Source organism: Penicillium pulvis (genome assembly GCF_028828015.1).
Source record: "Penicillium pulvis strain IBT 33274 chromosome Unknown contig_23_segment0_segment0, whole genome shotgun sequence".
NCBI classification, from domain to species: Eukaryota; Fungi; Ascomycota; class Eurotiomycetes; order Eurotiales; family Aspergillaceae; genus Penicillium; species Penicillium pulvis.
The window spans coordinates 2,437,270-2,455,256 of record NW_026643075.1 but is presented as its reverse complement, the minus strand read 5'-3'; the positions used below and the strand labels follow the sequence as shown (position 1 = coordinate 2,455,256).

At 50.1% G+C, this 17,987-nt stretch overlaps 8 protein-coding genes across 8 annotated transcripts; 3 read left to right on the top strand and 5 right to left on the bottom strand.

The window, feature by feature from the left end:
- Positions 1-228: 228 nt before the first annotated feature.
- On the bottom strand, positions 229-1,484 carry N7503_005192 (NAD-dependent epimerase/dehydratase family protein; the record flags this gene model as incomplete). The annotated part of the gene is made up of 3 exons (XM_057064739.1): positions 229-1,080; positions 1,164-1,398; positions 1,456-1,484. 3 exons carry the CDS (start codon positions 1,482-1,484, stop codon positions 229-231), a joined length of 1,116 nt encoding a protein of 371 aa, XP_056922482.1.
- A 1,150-nt stretch (positions 1,485-2,634) lies between these two features.
- On the bottom strand, positions 2,635-5,214 carry N7503_005191 (deadenylation-dependent mRNA-decapping factor PAT1; the record flags this gene model as incomplete). The annotated part of the gene is made up of 3 exons (XM_057064738.1): positions 2,635-2,758; positions 2,819-5,017; positions 5,081-5,214. The coding sequence occupies 3 exons, from the start codon at positions 5,212-5,214 to the stop codon at positions 2,635-2,637; spliced, it is 2,457 nt and encodes an 818-aa protein (XP_056922481.1).
- A 444-nt stretch (positions 5,215-5,658) lies between these two features.
- Positions 5,659-7,492, top strand: N7503_005190 (glycosyltransferase family 15 protein). Its single transcript, XM_057064737.1, has 3 exons — positions 5,659-6,014; positions 6,104-6,856; positions 6,917-7,492. Exons 1-3 carry the CDS (start codon positions 5,967-5,969, stop codon positions 7,268-7,270), a joined length of 1,155 nt encoding a protein of 384 aa, XP_056922480.1. The 5' UTR covers positions 5,659-5,966; the 3' UTR covers positions 7,271-7,492.
- Positions 7,493-8,156: 664 nt separating this feature from the next.
- N7503_005189 (mitochondrial 37S ribosomal protein uS12m) lies at positions 8,157-8,905 on the bottom strand (the record flags this gene model as incomplete). The annotated part of the gene is made up of 2 exons (XM_057064736.1): positions 8,157-8,323; positions 8,410-8,905. 2 exons carry the CDS (start codon positions 8,903-8,905, stop codon positions 8,157-8,159), a joined length of 663 nt encoding a protein of 220 aa, XP_056922479.1.
- A 230-nt stretch (positions 8,906-9,135) lies between these two features.
- N7503_005188 (proteasome maturation protein) lies at positions 9,136-9,901 on the top strand (the record flags this gene model as incomplete). Its single annotated transcript, XM_057064735.1, has 3 exons — positions 9,136-9,138; positions 9,320-9,755; positions 9,831-9,901. The coding sequence occupies 3 exons, from the start codon at positions 9,136-9,138 to the stop codon at positions 9,899-9,901; spliced, it is 510 nt and encodes a 169-aa protein (XP_056922478.1).
- A 2,175-nt stretch (positions 9,902-12,076) lies between these two features.
- N7503_005187 (transcriptional regulator family: C2H2 zinc finger) lies at positions 12,077-13,419 on the top strand (the record flags this gene model as incomplete). The annotated part of the gene is made up of 2 exons (XM_057064734.1): positions 12,077-13,105; positions 13,192-13,419. The coding sequence occupies 2 exons, from the start codon at positions 12,077-12,079 to the stop codon at positions 13,417-13,419; spliced, it is 1,257 nt and encodes a 418-aa protein (XP_056922477.1).
- Positions 13,420-13,997: 578 nt separating this feature from the next.
- N7503_005186 (uncharacterized protein) lies at positions 13,998-14,907 on the bottom strand (the record flags this gene model as incomplete). The annotated part of the gene is made up of 3 exons (XM_057064733.1): positions 13,998-14,155; positions 14,218-14,301; positions 14,373-14,907. The coding sequence occupies 3 exons, from the start codon at positions 14,905-14,907 to the stop codon at positions 13,998-14,000; spliced, it is 777 nt and encodes a 258-aa protein (XP_056922476.1).
- A 955-nt stretch (positions 14,908-15,862) lies between these two features.
- erg8 (phosphomevalonate kinase) lies at positions 15,863-17,412 on the bottom strand (the record flags this gene model as incomplete). Its single annotated transcript, XM_057064732.1, has 2 exons — positions 15,863-16,967; positions 17,042-17,412. The coding sequence occupies 2 exons, from the start codon at positions 17,410-17,412 to the stop codon at positions 15,863-15,865; spliced, it is 1,476 nt and encodes a 491-aa protein (XP_056922475.1).
- Between the last annotated feature and the right edge of the window lie 575 nt (positions 17,413-17,987).

Below are 17,987 nucleotides of genomic sequence, written 5' to 3'. Positions count from 1 at the left end.
TTGATTATAGTTGTTACTTCGCATATATAGAGTTTCTAAGGGAATACAACAGGCTTTATTTCTCTTTCAAAAGCTCCCGTTTTGCTTAATGTGATCATAACTCTTGTCTAGGTATACGTATATGAGACCAATTAGAAATAGGAAATTCGTGTCATTTATTCTACTAAAGTTCTATGCCAATACACATCGGCTCATATCAACTATTTTAATCCCGCTGCTAAATCAAAATTACTTCTTCAGCTGAGCCAACAGCTCGGCCGGCGGCTGCTGACGGTAACCCTGGGGGTTGTTCTTGGTCCAGAGCCAGAGATCCTCACAAGCATTCTCAAGAGTGCGGGTAGGGGTCCAGCCAAGCTCATTGGTAGCACGGTTGGCATTGGCAGTCAGGTTAAGGACATCACCATCACGACGGGGAGCAACCTCGTAAGCAAGGTCACGACCGACAGCAGTAGAGAAAGCCTTGATCATCTCAAAGACGGTAGAGCCCTTACCGGTACCCAAGTTCCAGGCACGAACGCCGGGGTTGTTGGTGCGCAGGTAGTTGAGGGCCTTCAAGTGGCCATCAGCCAAGTCGAGAATGTGGATGTAGTCACGGATGGCAGTGCCATCGTGGGAGTCGTAGTCGTCACCGAAGACGAGCAGCTTCTCGCGCTTGCCGGTGGCGACCTGGGCGAGGAGGGGCAGCAGGTTGTAGGGGACACCCTGGGGATCCTCACCCATGATGCCGGAGGGGTGAGCACCGGCGGGGTTGAAGTAACGGAGGAGAGCACCGTTCCACTTCTTGGCCTCAGCCTCGTTGCCGGCCTTGATAGCGTTGTTGCGCTGGGCGTTGATGGCATCGGTGATGGCGAACTCAACGGCGAACTTGGTGTTACCGTAAGGGTTGGTAGGGCCCAGAGGGCACTCCTCGGGGATAGGGATCATGTTGGGGAAACGAGTGGCATCGCCATAGACAGTAGCGGAGCTGGAGAAGACAATGTTGGTGACATTGTGCTTGACCATGGCACGCAGGAGATTGATGGCGCCGTAGACGTTGACGTGGTAGTAGTCGAGGGGCTTCTCGCCAGACTCACCGACAGCCTAGTTTCAGGAACGAGTTAGCAATTCCAGCTCTTCTCAATTGTGGATCATAGGTTCATTTCATTTTGAAATTGAGCTCGTACCTTCAGGGCAGCGAAGTGGATAACGCTGTCAATGTCGGGGTGGTCGGCGAAGACCTTGTCAAAGGCATTCTCGTGGGTAACATCGAGCTCGTAGAACTCGGCCTTCTTGCCACAGATCAACTCAATACGGTTGAGAGCCTCGACGGAGGAGTTGTACAGGTTGTCAACGACAACGACCTTGTAACCGGCCTCGAGCAGGGCCAGTGTGGTGAACGAGCCAATGTAGCCCGTGCCACTTAACGCGGGGTTAGCTATGATCACAATCGCAATAGCGGGGTCAGTTGCCACTTACCCAGCGACAAGAACAGAACCGGTAGGCATTATGAAGTAATTAAGAGGTTTGTGATTTAGAGGTAAATTGGAATGAGAAGGAGGAGAAGAGGACGAATGCGGAGGGGCAAGTCATTTAAGGGGAAATCCCGTCCATCCAGCCCGGTGGGGGGCAATCACCGCGGGCCCGTCATGGCTGTATATCGCCATTACGCGGAGCCCATCAGACCTGAAAACCCGTTGAAATTGATGATTTAATTATAAGGAAATATCATTGCTCGCCTGATCTATTGCGTTTCCTTTGTCTCCTTTCTCAATTGAAATCATTGATTCTCATTGACAATCGTAGAGTTATAATTCGTAGGGTACAACCAAGTTTTTTATTAATTTTATGTAGATCGCAGGGATCGTCCATGGCGGTGTATTATAGCGCCATCAGGGACAAAACCCAGCAATTACAAACTCGTATTTATGCGTTCGGGTCATGGTAGACGACGGATCTTCACCTGGTTAGAGTAGGCGATTATCTGTCATTTTCACCGGAAACACAACCTCGTTTCACTTGAAATAGCACGGCTCCACTCAAGCGCCAAGGTACCGCCGAATCAGATCCGCCCAGGGTCCATTGCGATCCAAATGCGGGACCCCGATTCAAGAGAACATCTGGACCATGTACAATTGAGGACTTTTTTGGCGAAGTAAAATTATTGAATACATTGGTCGAATCGAATCGAACCCCAGCTGCATCTTTGGAGTAAAAGAACAGTGGAATCTATTCATCCCAAAGAATCATCCGGGAAAAAAAATAAATAAATGGATAAATGAATTGGTATGAGCAGAAAAAAAAAGATAAAAACACAAGTGCTTCAGTTCAGGGATATTGCGCCCTGAGTTACCCTGAGAAATAGTCGGGTCAAGCTAAGTGCTGGGAGAGAACCCCTTATGTCCTGAGTCCCCGAGGCTAACACGCCGGGTGGCATTTCAGCACCCCCATAGTGCGGTCAAAGTTCAATAGAAATCATAAATTCATTTCCACAATATATGGTGGAGGACCTCGGGGTTAATGCCCATTCAGAGAATGGGCTGGGGCACGGATGGACATGGGAGTCGCGGGTATTTGGGAGCCATAATATATCGGCTAGTCGCGCATGACAGGGGGAGATGAATGATAGTGCCCCAGAGAGTGTGTAACCAAACACATTTAACCAAGAAGTTCCACGTCCAGGCCAATGGCCCGCATGAACAGGTTGACATTGCCCAGGCGTTGGCTCGACATATCGGCGGGGAGCGTCTTGCTGTAACCAACAGTTTCCATAACACGATCCCTGCAAAGATAGTTAGTATCCAAAAGATATCCTGTATCTCAATATCTAGGGGTTACTCACTTGACAGCAATCACCAAACGTTGTTGTTGCTCGGGGCTGGCACCAATTCCTACGGCGGCAAGGAATTGCCACACGTACATATCGTCACCAGAGTTGATCGAGCCAGGGAAGATATGTGCCAGACCGGGCTCCAACATGTCAAATAGAACGTTGAACTTCTCAACCCACTGCTGCCAATCACGCTCAGAGGCCTGACCAGCCTCCTTGACGATCTCGGCTCTACTGAGCAGCATGGTCAGGATACCCAGACCAGTCTTAGTGCGAGCCACATGTATGACTTGAGTCTGAGCGATGACCAGACCCAGAAGGCCAATAATGATGTTGAAAGGAGCCTCATTCACGTAGCCCAGCAGGCTCGGCATCACTGCCAATGAGAACAGATCTATGGCTTCACGCACCGCAACGGACAATTGGGCTTCGCCAGGTCCGGAGTGTTGCGCAAGACGGACCACATCCAAGCTGTCCAAGTGAACCACTATCATGGTGAGGATGGTGACCCGTTGTTCTTGATCAATGTGACGGAAGATACGGGGAATAGCTTTCTTGCCCTTCGGGTAGGATAAGAATGCGATGAAGGGGTGGGGGGTGGTTGCATTGGGCACAATAGGCTCCATGACCTTGAGTGCTTGCCACAATTTCTGGTTGAGTGTCTGAACCTGTTGTCGCCATTCCATGTGCTCCTGGATGGCTTCCGTATCACCCTCCTCGGGTGGGGGTGGCATGGTGCGCTCCATGTCCTCCATCGACATTAAAGCGTTGTAGACAGCCTCAATGTTGCCCAGAAGAGATTTCCGATCACTGGTGCTCAGGTCGGACTGCACCTTCTTTGGCCGGGCGCCTTCCGAGCTGTCGGGTCGCTTGAGGTTCAGCATTGGCTTGGGTGCCTTGGCATTGCTGAAGGAGATCTTGCCCAGACTGCCTTCAATGATGAGCTGCTTGTTCTTCGGCTTGGCCTTGGCTGCCTCGACAGCACGCTGCACCTGCTGTTGCATGCGCTGCATGTGGTTATCTGCACCCTGGAATGCCCGACGGTTTCCATGACCGCCAATCCGGTTGCCAGTCTGCAGGAGGTAAGTCTGAGCAAAGTGACCCAGGGGTTGGTGGGGATGCTGGCGTGGGGCGCCCCGAATCTGGCTGTACACCTGATAATAGAAGTCCTCGGCGAGCACAGCTTCGGGATCGGCATCCGCCACATTGCCAGCCGCAGCCACAAGTTGCTGGAGCTGAATGCGAGTGATGAAATTCTTGTCCTGGGGTGTCATCAAGCCGTTGCCTCGAGACAGGAGGAAAATCTTGTGATTGCGCTTCGCCCGCTTGGCGTCCTCCATCAAATAAGCGTTGCGCTGTTCCTCGGTCAGGTGCACCAGCTGCTGGGGGTTAGTGATAACTGGCAGTCCGCCGTTGGGACCCCGAGAAGGTGGGGGTGGCATCTGCTGTTGTCGCTGGGCGGGAGGTGGACCTGCATGGCGAGGGCCTTGAGGAGGCAGGTTTTGAGGGATGTTGTTCTGCACAAGATGCTGCAGGGGTGTACCAGGCATAGGGCCCGGGCCTCCATACAGCTCCTGAATGCCTGGAGGAGGGTGCGACATATGCGGGGGCAGTCCACCCTTCTCAAGCTGTGCTCGGAGGAGTTCCGGGGGGATGTTGGCGGGGAATCCATCAGGCAGCGTCGGAAAGTCCTGCGGGTGGCGCATATAGGACGGATCGGGCATCTGCTGAGGAATTGACTGCGTGGGGATGGGCCCGAAAGCCTGGCCTCGATTGCGCATCTGGGCTTCCACCTCCTCAAGACTCATCATCATCTTCCGGCTAGGGATTGGCATTGCGGGCATCGGGGCTGGACTCGGCTCCGGCTTCTTCTGCGAGAGACCCCACACGCTGGACTTGGCTTGCAGATCGGGGATGTATCCAGGGTCCGAATACTTCTCGTAGCCGGTGCGCTTGATCGACTCGGCGACAGGATGGGCAGCTACGTGGGCATGCAGCGGGGCGGGAGGTGCGGCCTGGGGGTTCTGCAAGGTGTATCGAACGTGCTCCTCGCCAATTGCATCGGCAACTTGGGCAGTCCGACCGAAGAAGTCAAAGTCCCTGCCGACAGCTGGTGCGGCATCTCCACCGCCAAAGGTGTCATCGTTGAACTCATCCTGGTCGTCATTGAGCTGGTCGCCGAGGCCATCGTAGGTGTCCTCAAAGTCGATCCTAGATTGGCGTCAATACAAATCCACAATTCGAGTCACCATCCTAGGCTTAGAGGATTCTCACGCGTCATCATCTTCAAGCGCCGAAGCACGGGCAACCTCCGCGAAGGGATCCGGGTTCTCGAAGAAACCCCGCGAGCCAGCAGGACCAGTATCCTGGTCCCTAGGCAGGGTGGTATTGAAGCCAAAGAAAGACATCTTTGGTCAACAGGAGAGAGGGGGGAGGGGGAGGAGGAGAGATAAAGGTGGTGATGGTGGGGAAAGATTTCCAATGAGGTGTAAAGCTGGGAAGTTCAGGGAAGTGCGGGTGCCTCAAACTTCAGGCTTCAACTTGCCAAGTCCATGCGGCGATCAACGCACAAGTTTCAGGTTCCATGTTGATACATGCAAAGTGGGGGATAGAACTAGATACTCATGAGGCTCAAGTTCAATTGGAATAAATCTCATCATTCTGGTCCTACTTGATCACTTCTGTCGCCAATATGGCTAATTCTCCCACTATAGTTGATGTAATAGGTGGCTTCTGGAGATGAAACCCACCCCATTTAATTGGGTTCCGTTGTCCATTCACCGTGGTCATACTCTATAGATCGACATGGCTTAGAAATAAGTGGATTAGCTGTTATTTCCAGGGTACAACGAGGCTGGCCTACGCAACAATTCATTCGTCCCCTGAGACGTTCATTCCTGGTGAAACCTAAGGCGGCTGAAAGCGGTTGTTCGCCATAGCGATAGCCATTGCGCGGCCTCCCCGAATCCAGACCCTGTCAACTTCCTCCACCCCTTATCCTAATTTTCTTTTTCCCCTTCCGATCCTATTTCCTCTGTTTGATTTATCCTGTCTTGCACATGGTCTTGAGTTGAAGTGGGCCTTCCCCGATTCTGCAGGCCTGAATTCCTGATCGCCACTCGTTTCTGCCTGCTTCAGCAGCGCCTAACTTTCCGCCACCATGTCTATCTCCGCGAGGTATACGCGATACTTAGTGTTTGCCTTGGTGGTATGTTCTTCTAGTGCTATTTCTTCCCATGCCGACCTTGAATGCAGTATTGGATATTTGAAACGGACGCCAGACTAATACGTGTTTAGGGATTGACATTCTTCTACCTTGTCTCCAGATCCTCTCTTCAAATCCCAACCAGCTCGTCCTTTGCCCCACCCCCTCCTACTTACGAAGAGGTTAAGGAGGAAAAAACAAATTCCCAAGTTCCCACATCCAATGAAAGGGTGAACGCCACTTTTGTTACTCTCGCCCGTAACAACGACATTTGGGATATAGCCAAAGCCATCCGCTCTGTCGAGGACCGTTTCAACCGCAATTTCCACTACGATTGGGTTTTCCTGAACGATAACGAGTTTGACGACGAATTTAAGAAGCTTACGACCGCGCTGGTGTCTGGTACCACCCACTACGGCGTCATCCCCAAGGAGCACTGGTCGTACCCGGAATGGATTGACGAGGACAAAGCGCGTGCTGCGCGCCTGGAGATGGGTCGCAAGAAGATTATCTACGGTGACTCCGAGAGTTATCGCCATATGTGCCGCTACGAGTCTGGATTCTTCTTCCGCCATGAGTTGATGATGAACTATGAGTGGTACTGGCGCGTGGAGCCTAGCATTGAGCTTTTCTGCGACGTTCCCGGAGACCCATTCCGATTCATGAAGGAGAACAACAAGAAGTACAGCTTCGTGATCAGTTTGTATGAATACATCGAGACCATCCCCACCCTGTGGGATAGTGTTAAGGGCTTCATGAAGAGTCACCCGGAGCACATCGCTGAAGGGAACGCTATGGAGTTTATCAGTGAGGATGGTGGTGAGAGCTACAACAAGTGCCACTTTGTACGTCTGCCAAAAGTTTTGATATTTGACTTTGCTTGATTGATTCTAACTTGAACACAGTGGTCCAACTTTGAGATTGGCAGCCTGGAATGGTTACGGTCCGACCAATATATCGACTACTTTACTGCCCTGGATAAGGATGGTGGCTTCTTCTACGAGCGGTGGGGAGATGCACCAGTTCACTCGATTGCTGCTTCCATTATGCTCAAGGCGGAAGAAATTCATTTCTGGAATGAAATCGCCTACTATCACGTTCCATTTACCCATTGCCCAAGCAGTGAGAAGACGAGGCTGGATCTTCGCTGCCACTGCAAGCCCAGCGAGAACTTTGACTGGGCAGGCTACTCATGCACAAAACGGTGGTTCGACGTGAACAATTTGCAAAAGCCCGATGGCTGGGATTCGAAGCAATGACTGAAGGTCCTCGGTCATTGGGCACTCTTCCTGTCTGGGGTTGGTGTCATTCTTGTCATCCTTTACCGCGATTTACGGCTTTGGTTATTGGTCCGAATCAAGGTCATTGCTAAAGTTGTGATTGATATTGTTAGTCGTCGCCCATATACAATCAAACACCACTCCGCGAGTGGGAAATAACGGTTCTATCCTGGGCTTGGCCTGGAAACCCCAATTTCCTTTTCTTCACTTCTCTTTTTGGGTTTACATTTTTCATTTCTTCTGCGTCTCGATCCCAGGCGGCTACTCATTTTCGATTTTACTACCATGTGTGCCATGTTTTACTATTTGGATTCTCGACAGCGTTTTTTATCTGTTCCTGAGGTTTGGATGCATGGGCGGAGTACCAGATTCCTCAGGATGAGCATCGTTTTAACTATACCATTACATTGAGCCTGAGAGGATGAATGTAATTCAGACACTCTTGTACGGTCCTGAGGGATGAATATGAAATGAAAAATAGAAACATCAAAGAATCGCTCCACTATGATCAAGCAATAGGACGCTCTTTACTTCAGTAGTATTCTGACAATGATTCCAAAGACCGAAGCCAATTCATACGAGCCCTCAATCTGCTGAATGATGAAGTCTTTAGCAATCCTCAAAATTTAACAATAAACCAAATAACTGTTTCCTATAATGATACATGCGATCCAGTAAATGACACATCGCCTATGCTGCACAAATAATACAAGGCAAAAAGAAAGGGAAACAAGTACTGCAAATCTCTGGGCATCAGATAGCCCAGCTTATAGAGCACTGGAAAAGAGGATAGAGCAGCATGATTCCTGACCTGCTGCTCTAGCATCTCATATCAAGCCAAATCCCACGTGGTATATCAGCCCATCTAGTTGCTCTTAGGCTTCTTAGTTCCGTACTTCGAACGGCTAGAGTTCCGACTTCCAACACCACTCAGGTCCATAGCACCACGAACCAAGTGGTATTTCACACCCGGACAATCCTGAGCTCTGCCACCACGAACCTGAACGACACTGTGCTGCTGAATATTGTGACCTATATTACCCAAGAGTCAGCCACAATCCACACCAATCGCAATCGCAATCTGTAATTCGAGTTGTCAAGCATCCTTGGATACATACCTTCTCCGGGAATAATGGCAGTAATAACCTTGCCAGTACTCAAACGAACACGGGCAATCTTTCGCTCTCCAGAATTGGGCTTCTTGGGCTTGGTGACACCGGTCTTAAGACACACACCCTTCAGCGCTGGGTGCTCCTTCAGTGCGGGCGAACGTCCCCGGCGCGCACGCTGACCCTGTCGGCAGCCACGGCGGACCTGGTTATATGTCGCACGGATAATCGGGGAGCTGGAGAATTGCCGGCGGGCAGTGGCCGACAGAGACAGAGCCGTTTGGGTGCGGAACACGGGCTGGAAGTTGAAGCGCGAGGTGAGCGCGGGCTGTGGGCGGAAGGCGCTGGTGGAGGTGGTGAGGGTACGGAGGGGTGTTGATGTGATGGCGGGGCGCTGGACAAGAGTCCGCAAGGCCCGAAGGGCCAGAGGCGAGATTAATTGAGGCATTGTGGGGTGTTCGGGGTTCGTGATGATGCCGTCGTTGGAGTTTCTAGAAATGTTCATTTGAGATCGTCGCACGTGACTTTGGGGATAGTTGCGTTTTTGGTTTTTGTGGGAGGCCGGAGGAGCTGGACGCGCTGCTGCTTCTCTGCCTGACGTCCTCCGCAAGTGCTGTCATCCTCTAAGTTTCTTGATCTCCTTTTCCATTTCCAAAACCCTGTTCGAAACTCCGCATTCTTCATATTATCAGCTACGATTTAATATTTGAAGGAATTATCCGAACATCCGTCATAATGGTGCGTTATCAAGCTACAGCTTCGACATCATCTAGTCGATTCCATCTCCGGGCAACGCTAGTCACACTCATACTACATCACCAAACTCTTCTCTTTTGCTAGCCCTGGAATCTATGAACAAGCAAAATACAACATAATTACTTGGGCATTTAGATCAAAATGAGCTAATCAGAATCTCCAGTCTCTCCGCGTTGCACCCCCATCTGGATACTCCAACAGCGTCTCCAACACAACAGCCCGCCACACTCGTCCCTCAAAGGGCGCTCCCTCAGCGCCTGGTCTCCCCGATACTCTCCGTAACAAGATCACTCTCCCCGCCACCGCCCACGCCTCTTCTACCAACAACCCTACCGCCAGCGAGATTCCCTCTTCCACACACCCGCTCGAGGCCCGCCTTATGGCCTGGCGCGCAACCCAAGATGCAATGAAGATGGAGTCCCTGCGCCGGGCATACGGTATCGCTGAGCCTGTCCGTCGCGGTATGGAGCTGAAGATCGTCCGTGATGGTTCTTTCCGGCCTGCTGTGCTAGGTGGTATGAAGGGTGGCAATGTCCACGAGGATATCTTGTCAATTGGAGGCCGGGACACGGAGGTTCAATGGGAGGACATCTTCAGTGGTATGTTGAACAACCGGCATATGGCTCAATTTTGCTTAGCGGTCTTTTGTCCTTTTGCTAACTGGGGATATTCAGGCGACGAGTTCCGGGAGCCACCTTCCTTCCACGATGAGATGGAGAAGCGCCTGAAGATGGAGTTCCACTAAATCTTACGTTGATTATGTGATGTCATGGCTTCTTTTCTACTTTATTCTGAGGGACTTGTTCAAATAGTCTTGCATTCTGTCCCATCTCCCCATGCCCAATTCATGCCCACAGCAGGGATAGATTACACCAGTGAGTGCATCATTTATGTCTCGCGCTAGCGAGGCTATGATGTAGCTCTATCAATCTATTCTTTCCAGAAAACACCTCTGCGGTTTAAGCTTCCATCTAATATTATTCCAGGATTCCTTAAGTATATTGATAGAGTGAGGTATTGCCTGCTGATACCAAATGTGCTTGAAACTACTTTAAGTAGATGCCTCATTCCCATGACAGATTTTTGGTTTACTACTTTTGCAGCAACCAGGTATCACGGGCAGGAGCGACTCATCGATTCCATCACCTGACACATGGCAACAGTCCATCCACTTCACTTCTGAACTTGACCACCTTCTCACAACTCATCAATTCCACCTGCCGCGTGGTAATACTCTATCCACCTCATATCTTAATTGATGTCCTTTTCATCACTACTTTATTCCCTGCCTTTTCATCCCCCAGCAAACGTCAATTGTTCTCAGCGCCTGGTTTCGCCAACTATTCAATTCCATACCTTCAGTCACCGCACAACCAACAGCAATGGATCCCAACGCCAATCTTCACCCCGTCAATTCTGAAGGCTCACCAATCAAATCTGATATTGCCCTGATCAAACTTGAGTACTCGCCCAAGAACGTTCTGGTAGACATACCCGTTGATGTCGATAAGTTTTACTGCGGCAAATGTTCGTTGTGGTTTGATGATTTCAATACCCTCGATCATCATGTCCGAACCTCTCCTCCACACAGACTCTCCACACGAACACCTCTTTTCATGTGTTCAATATGCAAGGAACAGTTCGCAACGCTCGAGATGTTAAACGGTCACATTCTACAACCGCCACCGGGTTCGTCCATACACAGAATTTGGAAGATGGCGAGTCGTGCCATGATGGGTATTTATGAGCGTGAACACCAGTCGCGGAAAAGAGCGAGGCAAGATGATGATTTATTCTGCCCTCCATGCAAAAGATCCTTTATGACTCCAGATGCCCTCAGTCAGCATCGGAAACATTCAACCGCTCACAAGGCCAACCCCCCAACATACAAATGCGAATCTTGCGGTTGTGGTTTTTATGATCAGACTGCCCTAGATCAGCATTTAAAAGACTCACCTGCTCACCGTAAAGTTTACAAATGTGATTCTTGTGGTTTCACATTTTGTGATCAAACTGCCCTGGCTCAGCATTTAAAGCACTCGCCCTCTCACATCGCAAACCCCACGGTATACACCTGCGATTCCTGTCGCTGTGAGTTCAGTGATTCAGCTAACTTAGCTCAGCATTTGAAGGACTCACCTGCCCACCGCATGGTATATAAATGTGATCCTTGCGGCTTTACATTTTGTGATCAAATCGCCCTAGATCAGCACTTGAGGGACTCACCTGCTCACCACAAGGCATCCGACGATCAGGTCCGACTCTGATACAATCTTGGTTCGGTTCCTGTCATTCCTTTAATCGAGCTATGTATTTGGTTTGAATCATTGTTAATGACCTGCAATGACGCTAGAAAGCTATGCACCCTGTCCTCTCACACATGAAATCAACCTCAAGTTGGGGTACGTGTTCTTGAAGTTATCGGAGTATGTATTGATTTTATTTGTTAATCCACTACTATGTTGAAATCGGTTTCTCAAGGCACTTGTCGAGCTCATATCATTCTTTGTATCACGCAGTCGATACTATGATATCCATATGCTGCTGAATTAATCCATTGTTCTATTTGAAATTGTATTTCTACCAAGCTCTAGTCAACATTTCCTTTCGCAAGAATGTCATTTTGAGGCTTTCTAAGTTCGCCTCAGAGGAACGCATCACTATACCTCTCCAAGGCTAATCCCAAAGATACTATACATTACTTGATACATACCTGGATACATGTTTACGGGATAGGACTTTGGGTGCTATATGCAGCAAATTAGCAGGGCACCCCTCAGCATGAACAACTCACCAATGCATTATCCTATCATAAGCCAGCAAATCCAACGACAGCCTCATCCACCCCAGCAACATCAATATCCTTCCCACTAGTATTTATTTCAACACATTCAGCCATCCAGCAACTGCTCTAGCCATCATGGCACTCTGCTCCCCGTGCAATAGATCATTCAAGTCCGAGACCTCCCTTGACCAACACAAAAAGAACTCTCCAGTCCATGCTGCAATGGTCCCATGTGACAGATGTTCAATCTGGCTCCCCAACACCAATGCTCTCGAAGAGCACATCCAAACATCCACTGCTCACAACACACCGGAGTGTGACACGTCATCCAAGTTCAAGTGCGATATCTGTGATACGACATTTGTTAGCCAGATATTCCTTCACGAGCATCTCCAATACTCACCTCTTAATGCCACATCACTCGCGCACAAACTTTACAGTATAACCTTCCTTGCTAGAAAAGTATTGGAGGAAAGTCTGCAGAGCCTACAGAATTACACTCCAACCTTTGAATGCGATCCATGCGATCGATCATTTGTCAGCCAGGATGCGCTAGATAGCTATTATCAATTTGCATCAGAGCACACTTCGACATTCGAATGCGATCCACGCAACCGATCGATCACCAGTCAAGGTGCGTTAGATAGCCATATCCAATTTGCGCCGGCTTATACTCCAACCTTCGAATGCGATCCATGCAACCGGTCATTCATCAGTCAGGATGCGCTAGATAGCCATATCCAGACTTCATCAGCTCACACGGAACCCTTCAGATGCAATCCATGCAGTCGACCATTCAAAAGTCAGGCTGCGCTAGACTCGCACTTACAAAACTCGAAAGCCCACACCGGAGAACCTGACAACGCACGTACACAAGAACATCGTTCCAAACCTACACCAATAGACAAATTCTTCGCAAAATATCCATCGTTTGAATACAATCATAACCTTTCACCGTCTGTATCATACGCAAAGCTCGTGAAGTTCTACGGCTGGGATAAGAACGATCCCAAGGCTCGAAAAGCACGAAGGGAGTACCAGGTGGCTCTGGAAGATGAAGTTCGACTTTGGTTTGGGTCTACGAGTGATCTTGCTTCCTGGCATGCACTTTGCCGGGCTGTTGGGATTGAGCCATTGCCTCTGAGTTGTAAAGCTGGGAAAAAGGTATGTATATGCTTTGTTATTTTCTCACTATTGCAGGTTACTTCTTCTTGGACTGATCTATGACTTGCGTCTTCTGTTCTATCTAGGCTATCCGAGGCGTCTATGTCAATATTGTTGATTTGATTCAGTGGGCTCGAAAGGGGCTGGGAGATAGGCCCATTCGTCGATTTAAGAATCTGGATGAGCTAAGTGATTATACTAAGCTGACAGAAAAGTTCTACCCTAACAGGGGTCACAAACGGGAGGAAAGGAATGTTGTTCTTCGGCATTTGCTTCGTCATATCCTTTCCAGCGGCTCGCTTCTATTGGATTGATGTGTGTTGTCACCTGGGCAATGGCAGTGGAATCCACTCTGACCTCGGGGTCTGCTGCAGATACCAGAAACATTTGACACTGTACCCGAGGTCATATTATATGATAGCTGCATGCATGCATGTGATGTATTATCTGTATATCACGATAGCAGCAAGGCCCATCCAGATTAGGAACTTATGGACCCGGGTCCCGACAATTGAGAAATCAAAGTCCGTAGTATTCAACTGTATACCGGGGAAGCTCCAAAAGGATGCAAAACAGCATTTACAACGAAAACCACAAAACCAAGGCAAGAAGAGCGGATTCGTAGATACACAAGTTCCAAGATAAACGATACATGAACAGAGACCAAGGGAGCGAGGCGGAGAGGGAGTAGAGGAAAGAACAACAAAAAGGATTGGATGGGTATATAGATCTCAAACAGGGGAGGGAAAGCAAAATGTCCAAACGCCGCTTCCAGGGCGCACATTCAACAGTAAGAGAGCCATGTCTGGTAGAAGTTATTCTGCAGGCTGGTCGAGAGCGTTGCCATACCATATAGCAGGGCGGAGGATGGGGTGGGAATGTTGATGCGGGCCTATAGAATCACGCAGCGACAGCCAGGGCTGCGCTCGTTGTTATCGCGTCCCTGGCTGTATTGCGCCTTTGCTCCCTTGGCGTCTTCTTCGTCGACTACCTCCTGCGGCTTCACTGTCATATGTACGACATTAGGGGCATCGTGGTTGAATTTTGATTCTGAATCATGTAAGTATTAATACCTGTAGTGCTGGAAATGTAGACGGGACGATTGTACATACCAGAAAGAGGCGACTTGTCGTCCAACAATTTTCCGAAAGAAATCAAGCGAATGGAGCTTGGAGACGAAGGACGGGTTTCCCAATCTGCGAATGATTAGTTTCAATTCAGGATACCCCTGGCAGAATCCATGTCTTTCGACGAAAGCTTGACTTACCAGATCGCCACTCTCGCCAGATCAATTCTTTCAGAGTGTACACGCTCATCGCAAAAGGATCGGAATTCTCCACATTGACGGATCTCTTCCGCAAATATTGCCCATCGATCGTAAACGGGTGTCGTGAACCCGTTGTCAAAAGCAGCGTGATGTGAAGCGAAGGCCCAGCATCAACTTCCTTCCCTTCTGCATCCTCCTGTTCAGACGAGAGCTCTGCCCCAGGCTTCAACTCCTCGCTCTCTGTAGATGGCACATCCGTACTGGCAGGCTGCGCGATCGCGCCCGCAGATTCGTTCGCTGTAGTCGCCTCCACGGGAGTTTCGCCACCGTTAGTTGCGGGGTGGCTTGCGGGCGCATCGCCTGACTGAGTGTGGTCTGATGGAATAGCAGAGGTTTCGTGATCACCGATGGTGTTTTCGAGGACCGGGGAGGTTTTTGATTCGATTTGATGCGGGTGGGACTCCTGCGGAGAAGTGACAGCCACCGACTCGTGGTCTTTGGGGAGCCCGGGCTGCGGGTGGTCGTTGGAAGACATGGTTTAGTGGCCCCGGGAATATATGACAATTGACTTTCCCTTGTTAATTAGGGAAGCAACTGTCAACAGGGTGGACGGGGGATTGGGGAATGTAAAGAGGGAGAGAGTTGAAAGGTTGGAAATGGGCGATCGGGTTCCAGATGTGAGGAGTCGGGGTTCCAGACTAAGCGTGGCGGCACAATAGTGTTTCGCTAGTTTCTTTAACAACCTGTATTATGAAAAGGAGTCGAAATTTAAGAAATTTGACAAGTTGAAAAAGTTCAGGGTCTGGGAGGCGAAAGGAAAATGGTAAGGGTGATCGGCGCAAGGCCGCAATGGGTACTTCACGTACCTCAGGTGAAACTTAGTCAACCCGATCAATGGTAGAAGATGATCTCAGAATCTTGGAAGCGTCTATATATAGTAAATTTGTATGATTCTTACAAGATATTGGATATGCCAAGCTTAAGGCTGATAACGAAGATCCGGGGAAATCATGTTCTTAGTCACGATCTGGTCTACTGGGTCAAGTAGGAAGTCACCATTTGTTTGCGATCTACAGGATATGCATAATTCCCGCGAGAATTTGCCTTCAAGTCAGACGCTGTAAATTTGCCTGATATGCGGCAAATAGTCTATGTGCTATGTCGCCGGGTGCAGAATCCATGGGAGCTGGCCAATAGCCCTCTTTTGACATTTCAACTTCTCCAGGCCAAACCACAACACCAAACAAAACACGGTCGCACATGCTCACGGAGATACGGGACCAAGTCTCGTGCTGTGTGTATGCAGGGGCGCATGTAGTAGATACATCATATATTTGCATAGATACGGGGAAGTATGCGACTATCCGAGTCAGCTCCGCCTCCGGCGCTGTTCCAAGCGTTTGGAGAGAACTCGTGGGATCCGAGAGTCTGGCCGCATGGTATCGGAGCGAGGTTTCCTAGTCGAGCTCTGATATGGGAAGCTAGATATTCTAGACCCAGCCCGCATATTGCTCCAGCACTTCATTCTTCACCCCTTCGGACCCATGCCGGACACCCAGGAGTCGTACATTGCCAATCTTCCCACCGAAATCATCCTCCACCGCACTCTCATAGTTCTCGAATTGTTCGTTCAATCGTGTAATCACTGCAGGATCGTCCTTGATCAATAATACAATGGCATCGTATCCTCCAGCGCCGGGCACCACACCACCAATGACCCCATCGATCTCAGTGAGTCTGTCCAGCAGCTCAGTCTGTACACTCGGCTCAATGGGCACACCCGTCCGGCGGGTCATCGTGCGAATATGGTGCCGTGTGCGCTGGATATAATTCTGGATTTCCGAGAACTCGCCATCTGTGTTGGCATCGGGGTGTTGCGCAAGACGCTTGAGTTCCTGACGGAGACGCTCGTTGTTATTCTGAAGGCTGGCCCAGAGGATATCGGCCTCCTTGCGGTTTTCCTTCCTCCATGCTAACACCTTCTTAACCATCGAGGGCGTCTGCGAGCCACATTCGACATCGCATAGCACCATCTGCATCCCGCGCGGAAGCTGCATACCGAAATCCACGCACTCAGTATCCCATGGGTGCTCGGGGTCAGCGTCCTCTACAACGGCAAACAGTCGCTCGTCAAATCCAGGAGTTCCAACATCACCCACCGACTCGAGAATTGCCGGCGAGAAACGCTTGTACAGACAAGATCCGTACACGGCAGCGGCCACGTCAAAGCCGGACCCAACCTTGCCCTGGGCTGCGCAGTGGGCGGCTTGCGCCAAATTGTGGAGCTTGTCGCGGCCGGCGCCGAGATCATCAGCCTGCATAGTTCGGTGAATCACTAGTGAGGAAACAAGAGCGGTCACCAGGGCAGCTGATGAGCCCAGTCCTGTCTTGTGGGCTTCGAGGAGCGGGACACCGAAATTGACAAAGCGACCCCGACCCTGGGATGCAGGGCCCTTGGAGGTAGCAGTTTCCGAGTAGTAGTCATTATCAGCCAGAATGGTCACTGAGAGTGAGCCGAAATCCTTGGAGTCGGCGACATAGCCTATGTAGGTCAATGCATAGCTTAAGGAGGTTTCAACGAAAGGGTTCCGCGGTCTAGTAATCGTTCAGGTCAGCCATACTCGAGATATTTGACTAGGGAAACCGTTTCAAGTGTGGGGAAATCTAACCCATCATTTTTCTGGTTCACCTTTACTCCACCGCCATTTTCGCACCGCTGGATGCCATATTCCCAGATCGCATTGTCGAATTGCGGCGAGCGCACCACGATGGTGTCCTCGGCCTCAGTCTCGTCAACACCGGATCCCTCCAGTCGGGCAGAGTCCGTCTCGCTGCTTATGGTAGCGGCCTTGTGATCTGGTCCTGAGCCAGAGGCCCCGCGGCGGTGGCCCCGTCTCAGTTGCTGAACAACAACGTGGATGCGCGCATCGAGGGCGAAAACGGTGCCGGTGTAGGTGCGATCGAGGACTAGGTAGCCACCGGTCAGGAGGACCTTACCGGGCGCTGATAAGGCCGTTACGGAAGGTGGTTGAGATGCCATGGATATCGCTGATTTAAAGGAAGGCGGGGGGGTATTGTTCGGGAGAGGTTTGCCCCGCAGACAAAGGTGATTCGGGTCTGTATTTATCAGGGGAAGGGAATTCGGCTATAAGACTTGTGAAGTCGACCCGTTTCTCGTAGATTTTTCTGCAGCGCAGCTGGGCAGGAAAGGATGATTGGCGAAGAGGGCGGGCATCTTAGGTGGGGGGAATTCTTAACGCAAGGATGTATCGATATCTCCTAATGCGGGTTAGCGTTCCTGGGGGTTGCAAAGTATGCCCTAAGACACTCTAGGATACAAGTTGGGGCGTTGGGATGAAGACAAAGTACTAATTTTGCCAATTAAATTGCTTCTATCTAGGATACATTACTTACTAAATGACTCTGTATGTGAATTAATGGCCATAATGTGCTTGACATCCGTATGTATACTCCACAAGATATGCGCTAGTATCAATAGTCTTGTCGCCATTGAAAACAGAACGTGGCTGCGGACTACAGGCAATGAATTTCGACTCAATCAATTATGGAGTGAAATTACCAGGAACTTGGAGCAACGTAATCGCTAAAGGCAAT